The sequence below is a fragment of the Apodemus sylvaticus genome, chromosome 4 (assembly GCF_947179515.1).
Source record: "Apodemus sylvaticus chromosome 4, mApoSyl1.1, whole genome shotgun sequence".
Taxonomy (NCBI): Eukaryota; Metazoa; Chordata; class Mammalia; order Rodentia; family Muridae; genus Apodemus; species Apodemus sylvaticus.
In genome coordinates, this window is record NC_067475.1 from 2,413,870 (window position 1) to 2,429,163 (window position 15,294).

Sequence of the window (15,294 nt, forward strand, 5' to 3'; positions counted from 1 at the left end):
GAAAAAGAAGTTTTTCTAGTTGGGTGCAAAGATTGCCATGAGTTTAAGGTCTGCAAGGGCCACAGTGTGAGACCATGTCTCAAAAGAAAAAAAATTTTCACTTTATATATGTGAAATGTAAAGGAATGTATTTTCTCCTGAAGATCTGTGGTTTCTGCCACCACAATTGTTTCAGATGTCAAATCAAACGTGTTTAAAAGACATGCAGCACAGCATGTGCTCCTGAATTCACACACTCTTTTGCAATTTTCTTTGCTATCTTGGAAACAGGGGATTGTGTCAGTTTTCTTCAATTCTTCTGCTCATTGGTCACTTCATGTGTCTGTCATAGATCTAGCTAGTTGGGCTCTGAGGGGTGGGAAATTAAGCACTTTCTGTTATTCTAGCTGAGAGGTATGGAGTCACTCATGCTTACCTTTGCACACACGTAAGATGATGTCTGAGAGAGAAATTCCTGAGTGAAAGAAGGGACATTCATGTGAATACAGGAATTTAAATCTTGGGCTGCCACCCCACAGCTTCCTCTCACTTTATCAGAGGCCTCTCATTTAGAGAGTCTGTATAAGGGCCACTTTTCAAAGAACTCTTTATGACAGTTACGCTAAAGAAAATGTCCAGTGGGAAGATGTCTAAATGGGTAAAAATTCTTGCCCCACAGCCTGACACCCTGTGTTCCATCTCCGGCATCCACCTTTGTGCTGCTGTCTATCTGTAATCTCAGCTCTCCTACTGTAGGAGACAGAATCCGCTGAAGCTTCTGGGTGGGCTAGCCTGGAGTAAGCTGGGTGGGCTAGCCTGGAGTAAGCAGTGCAAGGACCCTGCGTCAATAGGAGGTGGAAGACTGCCCTCTGACCCCCACAGGTATGCCACACATTCCTCTGCACTCACAATAAACAGACTAGCACACGCTGGGCAGTGGTGGCCCACCTCTTTAATTCCAGCACTTGGGAGGCAGAGGCAGGCGGATTTCTGAGTTCCAGGTCAGCCTGGTCTACAGAGTGAGTTCCAAGACACCCAGGGCTACACAGAGAAACCCTGTCTCAAAAACAAAACAAACCAAAAATAAACAAAAAACATACAAGCACACAAATATATAGAAAATGATTATGTTTCTGTAACTCAGGGTTTACCAACTGTACTTAGAGCTGGAATCAAAACTGTTTCAGGCCCTTCTGCTCCCGGGTGTTCTGTGTGGTCACATCAAAATGTACCACCTGGTTTTAGAGATGGCTCAGGGAGCAAGAGCATTGCCCGAAGGAGCGTCGGTTCCGGAGCACCAGGGCTTGGCTCCCTCTCCCACATGTCGATCACATCTGTTTATAAATGCAGTTTCAAGGGGATCCAACAGCCTTTCTGACCTCTGGAGACAGCAAGCATGCAACACAGACACACAGACACACAGACACACAGACACACACACACACACAAAATAAACATTAAAAAATACTCAGATATAGCATAATCATTAAAATATATTCAGACTGAGAACATACTTTAAAAGGAGAGGCTACCCACTTTCCCTGTGCCTCCAGCAGTGTACACTTGGTGCCTGAAGGTGAGTGTGTCTGAAGCTAATTTGAAAAGCAAACCGTGTTTGCTCTTCCGTAGATTGTTACAAGCCATAGCTTTTAAAAACAATTGTTTATTCCTTAACGCCTTTCAAATTCGTGTTTCAGAGTTTTAGGTTCGACTTCCCAGGAACAGAAACGCCTTAAACTCCCAGGTTTCCCCGACAAGGTGTAAAATTAGGTCAAGGCTGTATCTTTTGGGAGCAAAGCTTAGGCTTTAAGGCGGGATCTTGGCCAGAGAGAGAAGCGGGCACTGCTCATTGCCCCTGGGAGGCGGGGCAGGAACGCTCCAGCAACACCCCACTGCTGACCAAAGAGCAGGGCCACCACCTAGAGACCAGCGCTGATTGGCCGCATCGGCCCCTCCCCGCCTTGGATATAAGCGCCAAGCTCCAGAAGGCTTTAGTCGGTGTCTTACTAGGCAAAGCTACACTCACCCGCCCCAGCATGCAGAAGGACGCCTCCTCGAGCGGCTTCCGGCCCAGCTTCCAGCATTTCGCCACTCAGGCCATCCATGTGGGACAAGAGCCAGAGCAGTGGAATTCGCATGCCGTGGTGATGCCCATTTCACTGGCCACTACGTTCAAGCAGGACTTTCCAGGCCAGTCCTCGGTGAGCAGCCGGGCAGGGATGGGCTGACTGGGAGCGCCCAGGGCATGCTGTCTCTGTGATTTTTCAGTTAAAAATCAGAATTGTAAGTTGTTGAATTCTGTAGCATCTAAGCTACCTGCAGTCAGTTCTACTTTGCAAAATGAAGGGTCTTGGGCTGGTGAGATGGTTCAGCAATTGGGTTGACTAGTTTTATAGCAACTTGAATCAAGCTATAGTCATCTGAGAGGAAGGGAACCTCAGTTGATAAAATGCCTCCAGAAGATCAGGCTGTAAGCAGACATTTTTTTTTTTTTTTTTTTTTTTTTTGTTAGTGATGTCACATTTTTATTTTTCATAGAGACTATTACTTTCTAAGACAGTGTTTTCAGGAAAAAAAATAATACTTTTTAAAAAAATTTTTGTATTTTGGGTAAAGTAGAAATTTGTAACAGAGCTGCATGTGGTGGCTCCTGCTTTTAATCCTTTTAATGCTTGGAACGTAAGGGCGATTGGGTCTCTGTGAGTTCCTGGATATCCAGAGTTGTTACACAGAGAAACCCTGTCTCCAAAACCAAAAAACTAACCCTCCCCCTCCCCCCCAAAAAAACCCAAAAGCCAAAACCCAACAAAGACCAACCAAACAAAAATGCAAAAGAAAGAAAAAGAGAAAGAAAGAGAAATTTTAACAGATATACATAATGTCTCTATAGACTTTTGCCATTTTCATTCCATTCCTATTTTAGGCAAACAATGTGCTCTGTATTTAAATTTCCTAGTACACAGCTTTGGTTGAAAACATCTTCACGGAAAAGTGAGCTAGTGAGGCGGCTCAGCAGGTAAAGGGTCAGGATGCTGCCAAGCTTGGCGACCTGAGTTCGAGTCCCAGGACCTATGTGGTGGGTCAGAAAACTGAAAGCTGCCCTGTTGCCTCCACAGGTGTGCTGTGGCATGTTCATGTGCACATACACACGTGTGCTGTGGCATGTTCATGTCCACATACACAGGTACACCCATAAGTAAATGACCAGGGAAGCAGGAAGATGCTGGGGACTTTTATCTTGAGAAAGCACGGGGCAGAGAGGCCAGAGCAGTCCGAGGTGCTGCTCGCCAGTGGGGAGACTCCAGTGCAGTCCAGTATGGAAAGATCTCACAGCTGAAATGAACACGTGTCAGCATTACCCAGTAAGCAGACATTTTTATAATTAGAGATTGATGGGAAGGACAAGTCCTTTGTGGGTGGGAACGTCTCCTCACCCCCAGGCTGGTGGTCCGGGTTCCATAAGAACTTGGGTGAGCAAGCCAGCAAAAAGCACCTCTTCGTAACCTCTGCATTAGTTCTTGCCTCCAGGCTCCTGTCCTAACTGCTTTCCATGATGGAAGTAAAATAAACCCTTTCCTCCCCAAGTTGCTTTTGGTCAAGGTGTTTTTTAATCACAGCAGGTATATAAAGGTGCTTGTCACCAGACCTGACTACTATGATTCAATCCCATAATCCATAGGATGGAAGGAGAGAACAAACTCCTATAGCCTGTAGTTGTCCTTTGAAGCACCCAGAGGTTTGTATTCTCTATCTCCTTCTCCCTTTCCTTCTCTTCCTCCTCCCTCAGTCTCTCCCTTTCCTTCTCTTCCTTCTTCCCTCCCTACCCTCAGTTTCTCCTCTTTCTGTCTGTCTCTGTCATACACACACACACACACACACACACACACACACACACTCACACATATAACAATGAAAGTCCTAGAATTAAGATTAGTTTCAATAAGTGTGTTCAGTTAATAGCTAATGAGTATTTATGTACCAAATGCATCCTTCGAATCTATTTGTATTACTTGCAGAGTCTCATTCAAGGTTAACAAGGAGGATCCTAGCATGAACTAAGGTCTCTGTTCAGAATGAGATAGCTGAGATGTAGTGTGACCAGCACTAGGGGTACCAAGGCTCATGAGTCATGAAACTGGGCTTTAATTTATCTTGAACCCCTCCCTTCTTCAACTGGCTGCATGGTGCTGCACTGTAACTGAATTAAGTAATCATTCAAGCCATTTCATCATCTAAGCCAGCAGTTCTCAAACTCTGGGCAGTGACCACTTTGGGAGTGGAACACTCCTTTCACTAGGGTCACATGTCAGATATTTACATTATAACTCCTAACAGCAGCAAAATTACAGTTATGAGGTAGCAACAAAAATAATTAGTTGGGGGTTACTGCACCATGAGGAGTTGTGTATTAAAGGGTCACAGCATCAGGAAGATTGGCAACCATTGATCTAAGTAGTGTGGCTTTGTGACTAAGCACATGGGTTTGTGAGCAGCACATGGGTTTTAATTCTTACATCAGCTCTTCTGGCTGGGTAACCTGGAAGAAGCTATTTAACCCATCCAAGACTTGAGATGACCCTGTGTAAACTGGGGTAATGATAGAACACACTACACAAGCTGTTACTGTTGTAAACTTTGTGATAGTTTGCAGTCTTCCTGTCTTGCTGTTTCCCTTTGAACACAGCAGCCAGGTCAGAGGGCAGGTGTCAAATCCTTTTATAAAAAAGGAAACTGACCCAGACTCAAACACACACAAGTGACCAAGTGACTAGTAAAGCCAGTAAAATGCAGTCTTGTGAATCTCATGGCATCTTCCATTTTGGTGGCTTACCAAATGGGTCTTGGAATATTAAAAATTTCCCCAGGTTCAGAGGACAATGGTTACCAAAGCAATTGCTGCTCATTCTCAGGCCTTGACTGCTCTGGATACTGCTTTTCTGTGTTCTAAGTCAGTTAAAGTTCTTACAAATAGCCCTTTTGTGTGTGTGTGTGTGTGTGTGTGTGTGTGTGTGAGGTGAAGTCCCCAAACTATCTCTATAACAGGCTAAGATACTCCTGATGATTTGCATTCAAAACGAGCACATCACCTCCTCCAAGTGTGCCTTTCCTGGGTAGGCTTTGCTGCTTGTGTGGAACAGTGCGTAGTAATTGAGCATTCCAGTATGATACTAATGTTTAAATGGTTCAGAGAGCAAACAGGAGTGGTTAAATCCAGTATGTGCTCAATCTCCAAAAGATAACATAGCCCTGCAGCAGTGAGAAGTATCTGAAATCTTTAGTTCCATTTGAAAAGCTGTGGAAAGCACAAGGTAATTTGCCAACAAAAGAAGCCCTCCTACTCTGGAAGTTAAATGTCTGCATGCTTATGAATATTTATGTGAGTACTGGGCTGTTCTAGAAGCCAAGACTTTGTAGGGTGAGTTGGTGAGTTAGCATCCAGGTAGTGATTGAGTCCCAGAGTCCTGTAAACTGTTTATCTAACTTAGGAGGAAACTCTTAAAATTATCATTACTAACACTAGTCTAAGAAGACTAGAGTCTGAAACAGGGGTGTAAATAATGGTGTACTGTGTAAGCCAAGAAAATTGTAGGATGTTTTGTTTCTTTGTTTGTTTGATTGTTTTTGAGACAGTCTCTCTCTAAGTAGCCAGAGATGGCCTCGAACTCACAGATCTAACTTTCTTCTGCTGGGATTGCAGATGTGTATATTTTTTGTTTTTGTTTTTGTTTTTGTTTTTTATCGAGACAGTGTTTCTCTATGTAGCCCTGGCTGTCCTAGCTCACTCTGTAGACCAGGCTGGCCTCGAACTCAGAAATCCCCTGCAGATGTGTATGACCCCAGGATCTTAGATCCTAGGATTAGTTGTAGCCCTCACATTTCCCATTTCCAGGTCTTACAACATTTGGCTGCACTATTCTCCAAGTAGGTCACAAGGCTAAATAAAATGATTACACGAATCTTAAGTATAAAGGGTAGAACTTAATTGCAAAGAGAGCTTGACACAGGAGGATCCTTACTGAGAATAGCTTCCTCCTTTTGTTTTGAGTCAGTTTTTTTTTTTTTTTTTTTTTTTTTTTTTTTTTTTACTTGAGACAGGGTTTCTCTGTGTAGCCCTGGCTGTCCTGGAACTCGCTCTGGAGACAAGGCTGGCCTCAAACTCAGAAATCCGCCTGCCTCTGCCTCCGAAGTGCTGGGATTAAAGGCATGCGCCACCACCATCTGGCTTGAGTCAATTTTTATAGGGTTAAGATCTGAACCCTGAGCACTTGTGTGCTAAATGAACCTGTATTATGCCTTGGGAAGAGAAGCACAGGTTAGATGCATGCACTTCCCTTTTCCTAATGCGCCCATCTTATAAGGAGAGGGTGAGGCTAACATACTGGTCTAATTGGTCTAATAATTAGTCTAATGTTAAGGACTACCACCTACCTAGTGAGTGGTTAGGGCTGCATGCTGAGGGATTTATGCCTACCCCCTTTCATCTTCACAACCTTGCAAGCAAACGTGTATTTCCTCCCAACCCCAGATTGACGGTTGGAATGTTTCCCTACTCGTTGGAATGTTTCCCTACTCGTACTGAGCTCATAAGTGGCAGGTACATCATTCTGTTTTTGTTTGTTTGTTTGTTTGGTTTTTCAAGACAGGGTTTCTGTGTAGCCTTGGCTTCAAACTCAAATCTGCCTGCCTCTCCCAAGTGCTGGGATTAAAGGCGTGCGCCACCACTGCCCGGCCAGGTACATCATTCTAACTCATGGCAGACACATCATTCTCATACAGTTTACTCATTCTTATTTTGTGTATAGATGTTTTGTCAGCATGTCTGTCTGTGTGCCACAGGCATGCAGTACCTGCAGAGGCCAGAAGAAGGCCTTGGACTGCTGGAACTGGAGTTCTAGACATAGTGAACTGACACGTGGGTTTTTGGAATTGAAGTAGAGCCTCTAAAAGAGTACCAAGCATCTTTAACCACTGAGCCATCTCTCCAGCCCCACCTTTGGTTATGTCTTGAGCCTCTCTATACTGCCTTAGCCACAACAATGCTGCAAATAGAAAGCAATCATGGTGGGATGGGCCTGTAACTGTAACCATGTCTTCATGAGCTCTGATAATAACCAAAAGTTCTTAAGATGATGAATAATAAATCCTGTTTCTCTTCCTCCTTTTCTTATTTTCAGGGTTTTGTATATGGCCGCTCTGGAAATCCAACGAGGAATTGCTTGGAAAAAGCAGTGGCTGCATTGGATGGGGCAAAGCACTGTAAGAGACTCACATCTGGAATGAAAGCCAGATTCCCTTTAACTGTCTAGGGACCACAGAGGCATAGAAGATAGAAAATAGAGATCCCCGTCTTCCAAATTTGCACTTTCCTAAGACAGTGACTCCTTTGGCAGTGTCTTCACCTGGGATGTGCAAGCGTGCTCTCACTAGTTAGATAGAGTAAGGACCAAGCAGAACGGTAGCTCGCACTATACTCTTCATCTCCGGCTATCACTATGCTCAGTTGTCAACCCCCAAATCTTTGATAATATACTCTCAGAGGGAAGGAACTCACTCCTTCAACCTTTTCTGGGGAGTAAGTTCTGGTTAAGTTATCTTTGTATTTTCAATATAAATGATGCTAAGTGATCAGACTAGTGAAGAGATTAAAGGGCTCTTGAGACATTAATTGGAGGACCTCAGAGGAGTAGCAGCAGCAGCTCAGTAAGCCAGGGGAACCACAGTACAGGTGGCACTAGGTTGTTGTTAAGATTTTGGGTCTTAGCTTACTTGAATTTGCTGTTCCTGGTAGGTTTGTCCTTCGCATCAGGGCTAGCTGCCACCATTACGATTACCCATCTTTTGAAAGCAGGAGATGAAGTCATTTGCATGGATGAAGTGTATGGAGGTAGGTGATATCTCATTTCAGGTGTGCCAGGTGTACTTTGAAGAGAGCAATAAGTCTTGAATTACATTGGCACCATTACCACTTTCAGGGATGATGTTCTTTCAAAGGCGTGGCAGGCATCTCAATGGGGTTCAGACTTTGTGTTCCAGAAGCTCCCAGAAGAGACTTTCTGATAAGAATTGTGTGTAAGATGCTAGAACAAGGATGTAGGACTTGATCAGCCATGTGCATTCAGTATGGGTTATGCTGTCGAGACACATGGCATCACAGGAAAACAATTTCTGAGAGGCAGATGTACATTCAGTATGGGTTATGCTGTCAAGATACATGGTGTCATAGGAAAACAATTTCTGAGAGGCAGTTCTCTCCTTCTACCCTGTGAGTCCTGATATCAAGCTCAGGTTACTCTTGGTGTCCAGAGTCTTTGACTTGTGCATCTTGCCAGTAATGACTCATTTGCTTTAGACTTGCTTACTATGAAGAAACTGCTGACAATTGCTTGTGCCTAGGATCCTAGCACTCAGGAGGCTGAGGCAGGAGAATTGCCATGAATTGGCCAGCTTGGGCTATATAGTGAGTTTGAGGTCAATTGAGCTTCATGGAGTCTCTGTTTTTTAATACATATTTTTGAAATGATAATATGATTACATCATTTTCCTTTTCCTCCCTTCAACTTTTCCCATGCACATATACATCCCTCCATGAGTATCCTCTCAAATTCATTGCCTCTTTTTCTTTGATTATTGTTGGCGCGCGCGCGCGCGCGCGCGCGCGCGTGTGTGTGTGTGTGTGTGTGTGTGTGTGTGTGTATGTGTGTGTGTGTGTGTGTGTGTGTGTTTTCCTAAATACATAAATACAACTTGCTCAGTCTATGTAATGCTACCTGTATGTTTACAATCAGGGTATTGAATAACCAACTCGGGGGCTCCACTCTGGGGAGGACCACTTTTCCCACACTCAGTCTCACAGCAAACTTCCAGCTTTCTGCTCCCTCTTTGTAATGATTCCTGAGACTTAGGCACAGGAGCTGTGTTGTAGATACATCAGTTGGGACTGTTGGCACCAAGACCCTGTCTTATACATGCATGCATGTACATGCAGAGATTTTTACAGAAGAGGCTGTGTTGGAAGAGTAGAGAAAGGGGAGTTTGAGGAATGGTTCTGTCTTATACATGCATGCGTGTACATGCAGAGATTTTTACAGAAGGTGCTGTGTTGGAAGAGTAGAGAAAGGGGAGTTTGAGGCATGGTTCTGCCTCTTGTCACTCCTATGCATCAAGTATATTTTGTTTGGCTCTGTGGTATGTCAAACCATGTTGCTTAGCTACATTGAAGTTGCTACCTTTTTATTTTTTTATTTTTGGGAGAGTTCTTCTGGAAGTATGGAGGTCTGCCAAGAGCAGATACTTCCTGACATCGTGTTCTCTGCTTATAATCTGTCTTCTGCCTCAGGCACCAACAGGTACTTCAGAAGGGTGGCGCCCGAATTTGGACTGAAGATTTCTTTTGTGGATTGTTCCAAAACCAAATTGCTAGAGGCAGCGATTACACCACAAACCAAGGTAACTAGATTGGCTTTTGATCTTTGTCTGTTTTTCCTGTGATGTGTGACACCCATACTTTCTTTTTACTAGAAGATGTAATTTAAATTCAAATACTATTTTATTGAGTCTGTTGGAAACACTGAGTTTGACATGGATTAGAGCCTCCATTGCTTGGCAGCTACAATTGCCTGGAGTGTAGACACAAATTCTCTAGTGGAATTTCAACTGGGCTTTGAGACAGGAGGGAGAAATAGAACATTAAACAGAAAATGGTACAATATATTTAAAACCACATGACAGGGCTTTAAAAGAAAGGGGAGATTTCCCTTTAAAACCTGGAGTGGAGGGGCTAAAAAGATGGTTCAGTGGTCAAGAACACTTGTTGCTCTTGAAGAAGATGAGGGTTTGGTGGCTCACAACCATCTATGACTTGAGTCCCAGAGGAGCCAATGTCTTCTTCTGGCCTTTGAAAGTACCAGTCGAATGTCACTTCCTGAGGACCCTGTTATACTACTACTGGGCATATATCCAGAGGATTCTTCAGCATGCAATAAGGACACATGCTCCACTATGTTCATAGCAGCCCTATTTGTAGTAGCCAGAAGCTGGAAAGAACCTAGATGTCCTTCAACGGAGGAATGGATACAAAAAATGTGGTATATTTACAAATGGAGTACTATTCAGCCATTAGAAACAATGAATTCATGAAATTCATAGACAAATGGATGGAGCTGGAGAACATCATACTAAGTGAGGTAACCCAGTCTCAAAAGATCAATCATGGTATGCACTCACTGATAAGTGGATATTAGCCTAGAAACTTTGAATACCCAGGACATAATCCACAAATTAAATGATGTCCAAAAAGAATGGAGGAGTGGTCCCTGGTTCTGGAAAGACTCAGTGCAAGAGTATAGGGGAATTCCAGAACAGGGAAGTGGGAAGGGGTGGGTGGAAGAATAGGGGGACGGAAGAGGGCTTATGGGACATGCGGGGAGTGGGGACCCAGAAAAGGGGGAAATCATTTGCAATGTAAAAAAAGATAAAATAAAATAAAAAAAATGAAAGTACCAGGCATGTGTATGGTATGCAGATAGATAGATACACAGGCAGAACACTGAATACACATTCAAAAAGTAATAAATAAATATAAAACACAGAGAGGAGCTTTAAGAGAAGCTTTAAGAGGAGAATGAGCAGCTGGATAATGGCTTAGTGGTGAAGAGCTTGTACTCCTCTTGCAGGGGACCCATATTTGGTTTCTGACACTCTACACTAGATGGCTCATAACTGCCTATAACTTCAGCTTCAAGAAATCTGATGCCTTTGGCCTCTTTAGACACCTGTACTTGCATGCATAGACTCACACACAGACATATATATGCTCCCATAACTAAAAATAAACTCCCTTTTTGAAAAAAGGATGAGAGAGAGAGAGAGAGAGAGAGAGAGAGAGAGAGAGAGAGATATGCTACCATGAGGGTGGTGGGGGATGTCAGTGGAGCCTATTTAAAGTAAATTTCCACAGCAATCTCAAGAACAAAGGAAATATCAGACTTTTATAAGTTTCACGTCATATGATTTAGTTCACTATTGTGTACATGACAAAAAGCATGAATGAGCCTGGTACGCATGGACTGCTGTTAGTCATAGCACAGCCTGCTTCTTAACTCTCTGTCCCAGTAGAAAGTCATAGAGAGGCATGGCATGGCCTTTTAAAACTGACCCCTGTCTTGTAGGTTAATGTTTTAACAGTAAGTTTAAAAAAAGTATGTGCATTGTTAGAAGCTAGTGTGGGTTTAATCTCTCAGCTCCACTCAATCTATTTTGTTGTTGTTGCTAGAAATTTAAATTCAAGAGTACATAGTTCTCAGACATACCAAGTGAGCATGATTCAAAGACCATAGACCTCCTTGGTCCAGTGGCTTTGATCTCGGTCCTGGGAAGCTTGTGAGCCATGGAAGGTATTTGTGCCTGAGTAGCAGATGTGGCATTTGGGAACCTCATTTAAATTCTGCAGGAGTGAAAGACCAGGGTCTTTTATGAATGAGCCTTTCCAACTCTCTGCTAAGAATTAAAACATTAGACTTGTACCCAAGCTCATGTGGCAGTGAATGCTAAAAGGTGAAAGTCCTTCACACAAAGGATTTCTTCTAGATTAACTCTGGGGCAGCTTTTACTAAGTAAGCTTTGTTTTCAAGGAAGTTGTATTTTTATCTTGCTTGAGAGAAGAATTATTCAAATAGCTGATCTGAGTGTTCCCAGGGGAAGAGAGTCAGATCATAAGTATGATAAATTTTGTTCATACAATTTTATTTGTTGCTTCTCACTTGCATTAATACATTTCCCTGGAAACAGGTTCTACTTTTGAAGTTCTGCATATGTGAGATTTATTTATTTTATGTGTATGGGTGTTTTGTTTCCATGTACTTATGTGTACTATGTGTGCCCACTACCTGTGGAGGGCGATGGATCCCTTAGAACTAGAATTACAGATGGTTGAGAGCCACTATGAGGTGCTGGGAATCTAACCCTGGGCTCATGAACAAGTGCTTTTAACCATTGAGCCATCTCTCTAACCCCTGCAGTCAAGTTTTAAAGTCCATGTAAAACAGGTTTTATACTTAGGTACTTGTTTTCATTCATGTTTGTTTGTTTTATCTCAATGAGAATTTTTACCCAGGAGTCATTTTTATAGGTTTTTAAGTAAATCAAAAAAATTTAAACTACTTTTTATTAGTGAACTTCCAGACCAGGGAGTGCATTCAGCTGGATATCTTGTCTGGCTATATAGGTAATAAAAAGCCATTAGTTCTTCTAAGAGAAAGCTGTGGATAATACATTTCAAAGCAGATACACTTTATTTAACCTAGTTCTCATTTGGCCTTTTCAGTAACTATTGAGGGTGCACATCATGGCTGGATTGTGGTAGAGCTGTGTGATCACTGCCAGTGGACCTGGTTTTCTGCATGATTGCCACTTCTTTTCTTCAGCCTAATGCATTTCCTCAGGTTTAGTGTGTCTAGTGCCGTTGTCATTATTTAACTCTGAGGGTGTCCTTAGTAGCTGATGGTAACCTTGAATTTGTGGTTCTTCTGCCTCTGCTGCTTGAATGATGGGAAAATAGGCATCACAACTCTCCACCAATCCCTTCTGGTTTATGAAGTGCTAGGGATTGATTCCAGGCTTCATGCATGCTAGGCAAGGTGTTTACTGAGCTACTTCTCGAGAGCAAGGATATTCTTTTTATACAACCTATATTATCTGTTTTTGAGAACAGAAGTTCCAGACACAAGTCTCTGGGATAATTACACAATTAACTTTTTCTTATTAAATACACATAACCTCATTTGAGCCTAACAATTGTTCTTTAAGATAAATATCACCAGCGCTTTTATTCAGATGAACCAGAGGAAGAAAGAAGAGAGTTTATGAAGCAATAGCCTATGAGAAGTTTGTAGGGGAAGCTCAGACCGGGACTTAAGCATTCCACCTGTATTGTTTAAGCCTTTCTATCATGGCAAGTAGTTGCCTTCTACATTGTTGCGTGTGAGATGTATGTATATGCCATATGTTTTTACATATTGCTGTTTGCTGAATTATTGCAGCTTGTTTGGATTGAGACACCCACAAACCCAACCTTGAAGTTGGCTGACATCGAAGCCTGCGCACGAATTGTTCACAAACACAGAGACATCATTTTGGTTGTAGATAACACTTTCATGTCTGCATATTTCCAGGTAAATAAAGGGTTTGTGCTGTGATTAATAAACTACACTATAATCTGTAATTTAAAAGGGAGCGGTCTACTTTGTAATATAATCATTATCAAACGTATGAGATAACTATTATTGATTAGACAAAGAATCAGATTTGGACTTTATTTTTTTTTTACATTAGTTAATATTTGTTATGTTAAAAGTTGTATTACAGCTGGGCGGTGGTGGCACACATCTGTAATCCCAGCACTCTGGGAGGCAGAGGCAGAGGCAGGTGGATTTCTGAGTTTGAGGCCAGCCTGGTCTACAAAGTGAGTTCCAGGACAGCCAGGGCTATACAGAGAAACCCTGTTTAAAAAAAAAAAAAAAAAAAAATCCAAAAAACAAAAAAAAAAGTTGTGTTACTATTTTATTGGAAGTTTTTCTGGGATCAGTGAACCCCGGGAATAGGACTAAACACAATTGTCAGGCCAGAATCTATAAGAACAGATACTATATAGGCTGGTTTTATGTTTCAACCTGACACACGGTAGAAACATCAGAGAAGAAGGAGCTTCAGGTGAAAAATGCTTCCATGATATCCAGCTGTAAGGCATTTTCTCAATTAATGATTGATGGGGGTGGTCCCAGTTCATTCTGGGTGGCACCATCCCTGGGATGGTGGTCCTGGGTTCTATAAGAAAGCAGGCTGAGCAAGCCAGGGGAAGCAAGCCAGTAAGCAGTACCCTCCATGGCCTCTGCATCAGCTCCTGCTTCCAGGTTCCAGCCCTGCTTGAGTTCCTGTCCTGACTTCCTCCAATAATGGATTATAATCTGGAAATATAAGCTAAATGAACTCTTTTCTCTACAACTTGCTTTTTGGTCATGATGTTTCATCACAAGAATAAAACCCTAAGACATACACTAAGGATAGAAACATGGTAGGTGAAGTCTCAGAGACTCTGTGCCTTTGAGAAGTAATGAGGTCCTTTATAGCAGTGAACAGAAGTTACCTGGCCTTCCTTGCCTGTTTTGAACCCTTCCTCAGCCATCTGAGTTGAGACACCAGGAGCCATCAGAGTTAGGGTTATGAGGCTCCTTGATGGTGAGAGATTTGGGGTTTCTTTGTATTTTAAGCTTTCCTGTCCCTAGAATATCATTGGGCAGCTCTTTCTGATCTCTTAAGTCTGTAAAGACATGGCTTGTTAGGTGGATGAATCTCTGATGTTGTCCATGTTGCAGGCACTAGCATGGCAAGTATGCTGATTATCAATTCATGTTAAAATAGAAATTTCTGCTTCACCTGTCTCATGTTACAGCTAAGAATTCTTGGCTTATTTGGGCTGCTGTAACTCAGTGCTTCAATCTGGATGGCTTCAGAGCAGGACTTTGCTTATTACAAACCAAGTGTGAACAAACACCTTGTACCTTTATTTTAATGATTAAAAATCTAAGTAAGGTTGTTTGTACTCACTTGGCACAAAAATTGCTTGATGATTCCGTAAACTGCTCCATGTGTTTAAGAAGCCATAAAATGCTCAGGTCTTTGCTGCAGGCAATAAGCCCATGGCCAGCCAACAACTGTAAAGGAACAGGTTTAGGGAGGCTTAGACCAGGCCTACCTTTTGTTACCACGCAACTTATGCCTTCAGATACAGAGCCCAGTCTTTTGTTTGTTTTCTTTTTTTCTTTTGGAGCTTCTTTAGTAGAAGGAACTGTAGGGGTAGATCTCAGATAATTGAAGCTGTGTGGATTCTCACACAGAAGAGCAGAGACATATTCATCTGGGATCAGATATGACGGATGCAGGTGGATGGAATCATGCTTTTCAGATGGTTTCTCATTTGAAATAAAAATGTCCATTGTTTTCTTTCAGAGACCTTTGGCTCTGGGTGCTGATATTTGTATGTGCTCTGCTACAAAATACATGAATGGTAAGATAAGCCTAGCCTGCATCTTAAACATTCTTTACCATAGATAGGTGATGGTAGGAAGAGCTTGGGGTTTTGGACCCGTTTCTTCTGCTACTGTGTAGGATGTATTTGTTACTTGTGTTGAAGATAAAGTAAAAAGAGTGTTTTGATTTTAATGTAGCCAAGGCTAGTATGGAACTCACTACATGCCAAGGCTAGCCTTGAACTTCCTATGTCTACTTCCCAGATGCTAGGGTGAAAATTGCACATCACCA

General features: G+C 42.5%; 1 protein-coding gene across 1 annotated transcript in view; it reads left to right on the top strand.

The window, feature by feature from the left end:
• Positions 1–1,987: 1,987 nt before the first annotated feature.
• Cth (cystathionine gamma-lyase) overlaps positions 1,988–15,294 on the top strand; it is a 32,098-nt gene continuing 18,791 nt past the window's right edge. The window contains exons 1-6 of the mRNA XM_052178470.1: positions 1,988–2,180; positions 7,155–7,236; positions 7,769–7,864; positions 9,317–9,426; positions 13,017–13,148; positions 14,983–15,040. Coding sequence (XP_052034430.1) covers positions 2,016–2,180; positions 7,155–7,236; positions 7,769–7,864; positions 9,317–9,426; positions 13,017–13,148; positions 14,983–15,040 — 643 coding nt within the window. The 5' untranslated portion in view covers positions 1,988–2,015. The remainder of the gene's footprint in view (positions 2,181–7,154; positions 7,237–7,768; positions 7,865–9,316; positions 9,427–13,016; positions 13,149–14,982; positions 15,041–15,294) is intronic.